Raw genomic sequence first — 8596 nt, 5'->3', positions numbered from 1 at the left:
TCTACAAGGCATTGCCCTTCTTCCTGTCTTATCTTTCTCCTAAATAAGCTACTAAAAAAAGCTTCACTGGCTGGATGCGGTGGCTCATACCTGTAATCCCAGCACTTTGGGATGCCAAGGCAGGCAGATCATCTGAGGTCAGGAGTTCAAGACCAGCAACATGGAGAAACCCCGTCTCAACTAAAAATACAAAATTAGCCGGGCGTGGTGGCACATGCCTGTAATCTCAGCTACTTGGGAGACTGAGGCAGGAGAATTGTTTGAACCCAGGAGGTGGAAGTTGCATGAGCCAAGATTGCGCTATTGAACTCCAGCCTGGGCAACAAGAGGAAAAAAAAAAAAAAAGCTTCACTGGAAACAATTTGGCTGTGAACCAAGACCAGAGTGGGGTTTAATATTCCATATCTTTCCACAAAGATAATTTTTTATGACTTGTCACCCTTGTCCCTAGAAACTTATGGTTTCCATAAGCTACTTAAAAACTGATTATACAATGGGTCTCAACAGAAGTGTCCATCAGAATCACCTATGGAGCTTTTACAAAATTCAAATGACTGGTCTCCTACCCCAGAGTTCTGGTTTACAGATCAGGGAAAAAGGAAAGTCATGTAGATTGATTTTTTTTTAATGTTTCCCAAATTATTCTGATGCACATCCCAACTCACAGTGACCTTGCCAGCTGCCAGATCTCCACTAACATTCCCTGATTGCCAGGCAGGGTGAATTCAGGAGCTTGGTAAGTTGGGGAGGAGCCTGGTCTTAAGGAAAGAAACATGAGAAATAGATACCCTGAACACCTCCCAGGGTGGGGCCACCTGGTTACTTTTCCTCTACACTTTCTCTGTGCCCAAGTACACTTTTAGCCTCATTTCCTGATCGAACAGCCTCACTTGTGTTGCTGTCAGTGCCAGTAGGACAGGGGAATGCAGCAGACAGGACTCACCGTCATGGCCTTGGCTGTCTGTGTGGCCCTACATGCCTCAGAAGGTGAGTGGGGGCACTGGCCACTTAGGCCTCTACTGGAAGGGGGATATCTCCCAAATCTGTGCTGGAAGGCTTGAGGTGGGGCAGGAATATCTATCTCTTCAGGCAGGAATTTCCAATTGATTTCTGATTCTCAATAAGAGAATGACATAGGTTTAAATTCTAGATCTCCAAGACGTTTCAGGAAGGTACCTCATTTTAATAGGCATAGCAGAACTTTTTGCCACCTGTAGGATGAGGTCCCTCCATATAGGTGCAACTTCAAACTGTGTTTCCTTTTCTGACAACAGTATCTTAGAAAATCCCCAGCTAGAAGCTGGAGGAAAGCCCTTGCTATTCGTCTGTCTTCCTCCTCACCCCAGCCTGCTAAACTGTCTCAACACAAGTGTGCACATTCCTGGAGGGAAAGCCAGACTTGACCAGCTGCCTTCAAGTTAGGTAAGTTGTAAATTTCCTGAGCAAAATCCACCCCATGGATACAGAAAACTGAAACTTCGGTCTGATCTTTACAAAGGGGAGCAGAGCTGAGCACAGTGGTGCATGCCTGTATTCCCAGCTGCTCAGGAGGCTAAGGCAGGAGGATATCTTCAGGCCAGGAATTCAGGATTACCATGAGCTGTGACTGCACTGTGAATTGCCACTGCTTTCCAGCCTGGGCAACAGAGTGAAACCCCATCTCTTAAAAACAAAAGAGGAGAGGACAGGGTTGGGGAAAGGAAAGGAAGAAAGGAAAGAGAAGAAGGAAAAACAAAGAAGAAAAGCAAGATGAGGGAGACTGACCCATATAAATTGTGTAAAAGAGAATTTAAATTGTGAGTTGCTAGCATGTATATGGAGATTGTAACTACATTTGAACTACAGGGAATCTCTTCTAAAGTAGCACTCGCTTTATTTAGGAAACCCAAAGTATCAGTACTTAATACTTGACCAATGACGCTTTTCCATTGTCATCTTTTCTTTAAGCTTTACCCTGAACAGATTCTCTAAGTCAGGAGCAGAGGTGGAATATAAGTCTTCTTTGGTCTGCTTTTTAAAAATTTGAGCCAATATTTTAAAACTGAAAGCTTTCTCATGTACATACTTATACATACACACATACAAACTGGATTTTAAAGCTTCTCTTGAAAAATCAGATCTGACAACAAGGATTCTACCACACTGTGGCAAGAACTGGCTAAAGCAGATGAGCGTCTGAAGTTTGCTGTATTAACTGCCTGGTCCCTGCAGGCATTTGCTTAGGGACTCCAATATAGTCCATTAATGTACTGGGCTTATATAAATAAGGAGCAGAAAAAACCTGGACCATCTCTTCTCAATTTCTACTAATCTATCTATCTTATCAAGATAAAGACAAAAGTTTGCCATGTTATGTTTCTGTAACATTTCTCAGAAAAATTCACCATTGTGATTTTAGAATTCATTTTCACTATTTCTCAAAGGTCTACCTAAGGCTTTACTCCTACTTTTGGTAATTCCACCAACTCAAATTGTTTACATAAAACTTTGAAATGTGTGCCTCCCTTGCAGCTTCCTGACCTATTCCCACATGTCCCTAGAGCAGCAGCTGTCCTACAGGAAAGGAGGGAGGGAACGGCAGGTGGGGAAGGCAGAGGGTAATGAGGAAGGCTCTGCCATACCCAGGACTCAACTTCACATGAGATCAAGTCTTGGTCGAGAAGGTATGGTGGGACGGCAAAATGCAGAGGTGTGAAAACATACGGCTGCCGGCAATAACAAGGAAAGGGAGCTGCAAGACCCAGCAATAGCCTGTTGGCTTAGTCTCAGTGCTTTACCTAAGGCAGTTTGGGCCACAGAAAAATCACATTGCCTGAGAAACTCCAACTTTCTACCATTTAAAAATAAGTGATACTGGGTAAAAATACACAAGTAGGCCTAAGAACAGTTGTGGAACAGAGGGGTAACGTCACAGCTATTCTTAGCAAACTTCCACTCAAGTGTCCATGTAAGCCAGGTGCCCTGTGGGAGGCACTTAAGTGATTCTGGCTCCAGGGAGGGGTGGGAGACCAAGTAGGGAGGGAGGAAGGAAGAAAACTTGCAATGGTGCAGAGGACACATGGCCTTGGCAACGGAAATAGGGAAAAGGCCTGTGCCAGTTTGGAACTTTAGGAAATATATTTTGTTTTCTTCAGGCAGAAAGCTGTTCCTTTATCTTAATGGTGTCTTAAATGGCTATCTTAATGTGATGGCTAAATAACTGGCATTTCCAAAGTGTTTTGCATAAATCAGAAAGCAGGTGACCTTACCCATAATTGAAAACCTTGGATTCTGCCCAAAGGTAGGGCACACTCCACATCTGCTAACGTGGCTGCTGGCTCCCAAAACTCAATACTGAATCCATAAACATGTCTATTATCCTGTTTCAGTGGACCTGAACCAGATTATTTAAACCCACAACCTAGGGCTTTGTGGGCCTGGCTGTTTTTATTGTACATTAAGATTAAGGCTCACTTGTGCCCAACAGATTCAAGTTAGGAGGTTTTGCTTCAGTGAGTCCCAAATTGTCTTCCCACTGACAACCTTTCTCAGAGTATGATGGTTACTGAATCACGCCAATAATTGCTAGAGATGTGCTGTTTGCATCCTAAAACTTTTATCTTTTGTTTTAATCATAAGACGCTGGCTAGGGAAGGTTACCACGAACATACATTTGTTACTCAATGTTGTTCTGCACAATGAGGACTCTCCATTTCACCACGAATGGTCCTTAAGGGGTCTGACATAATCTTCCCAGTAATCTGCCTTCCTTCAGTTTCTCTGCAGGTGTAGGTGAGACTACAGGTGCATGACACCACACCTGGCTAATCAAAAATAAATTTTTCTGTAGAGATAGGGTCTCACTATGCTGCCCAGACTGGTCTCAAATTCTTGGCCTCAAGCAATTCTCCTGCCTTGGCCTCCCCTCCTGTAATCCCAGCACTTTGGGAGGTTGAGGCAGAAAGATTGCTTGAGCCTGGGAATTTGAGGCTACAGTGAGCCATGATCGCACCACTGTACTCCAGCCTTGGTGACAGAGTGAGACCCTCTTCTCAAACAACAACAACAACAAAAAGTAAAAATTTACCAAAAAAAAAAAATTACCGAAAAGTCACAAAAATTAAAGAATTTATCTTAACATTATGAAAGTTACAAATATTTAGTATATATTTTTAAATATAAAAGTATAGAGAATTAAAAAAAGAACGTCCCTCTTTATCATTCCTGTAACCCTTCTCCCCTCTCCAGAGGGTTCTGCATATCCTTCCAGACTTTCCTCTAAGCATTTGGAAATATGAACCCACACCAATTTTTTAAAACAGAAACAGGACCACATACACCCACACCAATTTTTTAAAACAGAAACAGGACCACATACATCCACACCAATTTTTTAAAACAGAAACAGGACCACAATCTACATATTATCTTAATATATATTTTTTCACTTAATCATAGATAACAGTATAACTATTCAACACAAAAAGTTATTTCTGAAAATCTGCATCATTCATCTTATACAAAACATTTAAACTTTCCAGAACAATTGGGAATGCTAATGTTTCTTTATTCATTTATTATTAATATCAATCAGGGTCCTATTAGGAGACAGAAACCAGATAATTTGAAAGTTTAATATGAACAAATTATTAACTATAACAAGAGATAGGCTAGAAAGAAAGAGAATTTTAAGGAATGCAGGAGTAGCAGATATTCTAAGGGCTAAAACCGATCACTCAAGGAAGCGTTCCTGCACCCCTGCCCTGTCAAGCTGAGATCCAGCCATGGCTCACCAAAAGGCAGAAAAGTCACCTAGTCTGTACTGGCAGAACATGCTGGATATCTGCCTTCTAGTTTGCAGGGGAAAATACTTCACAGGGAAGCATCTCACTGGAAGCACTGGGCTACAAACCTGCCTGCAGGGGTGCCGCTAGTTGTCATGCCTTGCAGGAGCCTGGTGTTGGAGAAGTCAAAGCACTGCAGGAGCTGGGTCTACAGGAACCTGCTGAGAGAACACTGGAGCCAGGAAGGAAAACCCCATCTTCCTGCAATATCTCTTCAATATCTTCTACAGATAAAGTTTAACAACGTGCCAGCTAGCCAAGGAAAAATATTTAAGGGCCCACCTCAATTTCATAGAACAGGCAATTAAGGGTGAGTTTGAAACAGAGGGAAAATTAAAATAAAGTGGCACAGTCCACAAACACTTAATTGGCACCTATATACTTACTATGAGCCAGGGACTATATTGCATATTGTCCCACATATGTCTTTTTTGTTTCCATTTATTGAGGGCTATTTGTCACTTCTGTTCCAAGCACTTAAATGTACAAATTCATGCAATCTTCACAATAACCCTGAGGTAGGTGCTAGTACCACCCCCATATTATAGATAAAAGGATTGAGACATAGAGAATTAATTCACCCAAGGTCAGCTAGTAAGTAGCAGAAGCAGAATTTAAACCTAATAGTCTCCACATGCTTAAGTACTCTGCTACAAAGTCTCTCAGGATGTTTTCATAGCACAAAATTATCCAAACCCCTTCAAGTGGTCCCCTGACGACACTCTAGTGTCTATATCACGTTAAAGCAAAGAAAAATCCTCATCTACTCTCCGTGCCCCCAGACATTATCCCAGGGTTCCAAAAAATATCTGAGAGGACTTTATTTGGGCATAGCAGTTTCATATATCATGGACTGGTGAGTCCTTCCTGCCCACTAAGTGACAACAGTGGCCATCTGGTGGCCCCCACAGCATGATCTGGCTACATTAAGGTGTGAGGTCCATGAGAATGGAAAGATGTGTTTTAACCATGTTCTGAACATTATGTGTTGCCCTTCTTAAATTGCACTCATAGTCTTGAGACGCTCCTAGCAGCTAAGTGAATCTTTTATATCATTTTTACCTTTCGTTTGCAAATCCTTTCTCTAATAATGGCATGTACCTTTCTTTACTGTTTCTATTTTGCTATGCTCTCTATATAGTACCAGTGCTTTTCAAACTGCATTTCTCATCAGCTCCCAGGTGATGCCATTGTTGTGGCTCTGGAAACCACACTTTGAATAGTGAGAACCCATATAACATGTCCAAGTAAGAGGGGAAGCTGTTCCCCTCTCTACAATAGCAGGATCCTTTCCTTAAAACCCAAAATCTGCCAGGCATAGTAGCTCACACTTGTAATCCCAGCACTTAGGGAGACAAAGGTGGGAGGATAGCTTGAGCCTAGGAGTTCAAGACCTGCCTGGGCAATACAGTGAGAACTTGTTCTAAAAAAAAACAAGAAAGAATCTAATTTTTGTATCACAAATTTGATGTGTAGTGCCTACAATTCTTGAGCACTGACAGATCTTTACAGCCCTCTAGTGACCAAAACTGGATCATAGACAGAACCAAAACAGGGACTCACATTCCTAGAAAATCATCTATACTCTTAATACTGGGAATAATAATGACAACAATTCAAAACTAACAGAAATAACACCAGAATAAGGCCGGGTGCAGTGGCTCATGCCTATAATCCTAGCACTGCAAAAAATAAATGTTTTTTTACATTAGCCAGGCATGCTGGTACGCACCTGTAGTCCCAGCTACTTGGGAGGCTAAGGCAGGAGGATTGCTTGAGCCTTGGCATTCAAGGCTGCAGTGGAGCCGTGATCGCACCATTGCACTCCAGAATGGTCTGGGCAACAGAGCAAGACCATTTCAAAAAAAAAGAACAACATAATAAGACTAGGAATGGCTTTAATCAGAGACTAAAAACATCTTTAAAATATTACATATAGTGAACAAATGATTTATCATATTGACTGACCCCTAATTACTTCAATGCACAGGGATGGTACCTATGAAAAGCACTGTGTAATTGTAGGTAATTTGGGACGTAAGACCTTGACGAAAAATTGAAAATCTTATTCATAGAAAAAAAGCAAAAATATTTTTGACATTAAAAGCCTTAAAACAGGATAAAAATGAAACACTGATAAGATCAGAGCTTAGTTCAGTCCAAGAAACTTATTTAGCACTAATGTCAGACAATGTGGTGGGAGCTTACAGTAAAAAGACAGTCATATTGACTCTTAATTTCATACATTATAAAAACTAAGATATAGGAAAGCACAAGGTACTGTGGGACTCAGATTGAAATGGAGGAAATGAAAAAATTGGAAGAAAGTAGACAACTGAGAGGCTCAGCAGTCCAGAAGCCAATTAATGAGGTCCTGAACTAAGAGTGTTAACAAGGATGAAGAGGAGATAGATCTGAAGAGTGTTCAGGAAAATACAGTCTACAAGATTTTGACTGGCTGTGGGAGTGCAGAAGAAAGATGGAATTACACATGGGTTTTTGGCTTGGATAACAGTACAGTGATTAAATGAGATGAGAAAAGGAAAACAGAAATAGATTTAAAGTGGCAGATGATGTCTTCAGTTGGCACTCTGTTGAGTTTGGGGTACCAGTGAGATATCCAAGTGCATGTTCAACAGCAGGTCAATCTACATCAGAATATTTGGGTAGAGGTAAAAAACATATTTTAAAGTTACTGACATAGTAAAAATTTTAAAACATGAGATGTGGAAAGAAAAGAGAGTAGGTTAGGGACGAAACTTTGAGAATGCTCACTATTGAAGAGAGGCCAAAGGAGGATGTATTCAAGAGGAAGAGAAAGTAAGCTCTCAATATGCAGAAAATTATGAGAGACTAGTAAGTAGGAATATGGAAATGTTCAAGGAAGGAATGGATAAGTGTTAAATGCAGCATAGAGGTCCAATGAGACAATGTTAGAAAAATGTCTGTCTCACTCTGTCTCCCAGGCTGGAGTGCAGTGGTACCGCGTCGGCTCACTGAAACCTCTGTCTCTTGGATTCAAGTAATTCTCCTGCCTCAGCCTCCCAAGCAGCTGGGATTACAGCCACCCACCACCATGCCCGCTGAGTTTTGTATTTTTTAGTGGAGATGGGGTTTCATCATGTTGGCCACGCTGGTCTTGAACTCCTGACCTCAGGTCATCCACTCGCCTTGGCCTCCCAAAGTTCTGGGATTATAAGTGTGAGCCACCAGGCCCAGCCATGTCTTTATTTTTTTGTAGAGACAGAATCTCACTTTGTGCCCAGGCTGAGCAGACATTTTTCTAACATTGTCTCATTGAAATTAGCTGGGCATGGTGTTGTGCACCGGTGGTCCCAGCTACATGGGAGGCTAAGGCAAGAGGATCACTTGAGCCCAGGAGATGAAGTTTGCAGTCAGCTGTGTTCAGACCACTGCACTCCAGCACTCCAGCTTGAGTGACACAGCAAGATCCTGTCTAAAGGGAAAAAAAAAGTCTCCTAATTGCTAATTGTAGGCTCCCTGAGGGCAGGTACTAAGACTAATTCTTGTACACTCATCGTCTGTGACAAAGACTGATACAATGTAGGCAGCACCCTATAAATTCTAGAATTTTACTGATGTGACAATCACTTTCGTTAGTAAAATAACATACTTAATTCAAAAAGAAACATGTCGGTACTAGATATTGTAGAAGTTTTCCCAAAGGAGCTTTTTCTGGACCTAACTCAGCCTAAATTTTTAGTAGAAAAATATTAATAAAGGAAATATGGAAAATATCTTTCCAACAGAAA

The 8596-nt window shown here is 41.4% G+C and overlaps 1 protein-coding gene across 4 annotated transcripts in view; it reads left to right on the top strand.

The window, feature by feature from the left end:
* Positions 1 to 850: 850 nt before the first annotated feature.
* Positions 851 to 8596, top strand: part of CCL28 (C-C motif chemokine ligand 28) — a 34586-nt gene continuing 26840 nt past the window's right edge. For 2 of the 4 annotated variants that reach the window (XR_001826654.2, XM_017533166.2), the window contains exon 1: positions 851 to 987. Coding sequence is in view for 2 of the 4 variants with exons in the window: in XM_017533166.2 (XP_017388655.1) it covers positions 924 to 987 (64 nt within the window). In the remaining 2 variants the exon portion in view is untranslated. Of the gene's footprint in view, positions 988 to 1346; positions 1423 to 8596 lie in introns of all 4 variants that reach the window. The other 2 variants (XR_001826655.2, XM_037740182.1) reach the window with 2 other exon arrangements.

The sequence above is a fragment of the Cebus imitator genome, unplaced genomic scaffold (assembly GCF_001604975.1).
Source record: "Cebus imitator isolate Cc_AM_T3 unplaced genomic scaffold, Cebus_imitator-1.0 Scaffold80, whole genome shotgun sequence".
In the NCBI taxonomy this organism is placed as follows: Eukaryota; Metazoa; Chordata; class Mammalia; order Primates; family Cebidae; genus Cebus; species Cebus imitator.
The sequence above is the reverse complement of the archived record's forward strand: the minus strand, read 5'-3'. Positions and strand labels throughout refer to the sequence as shown.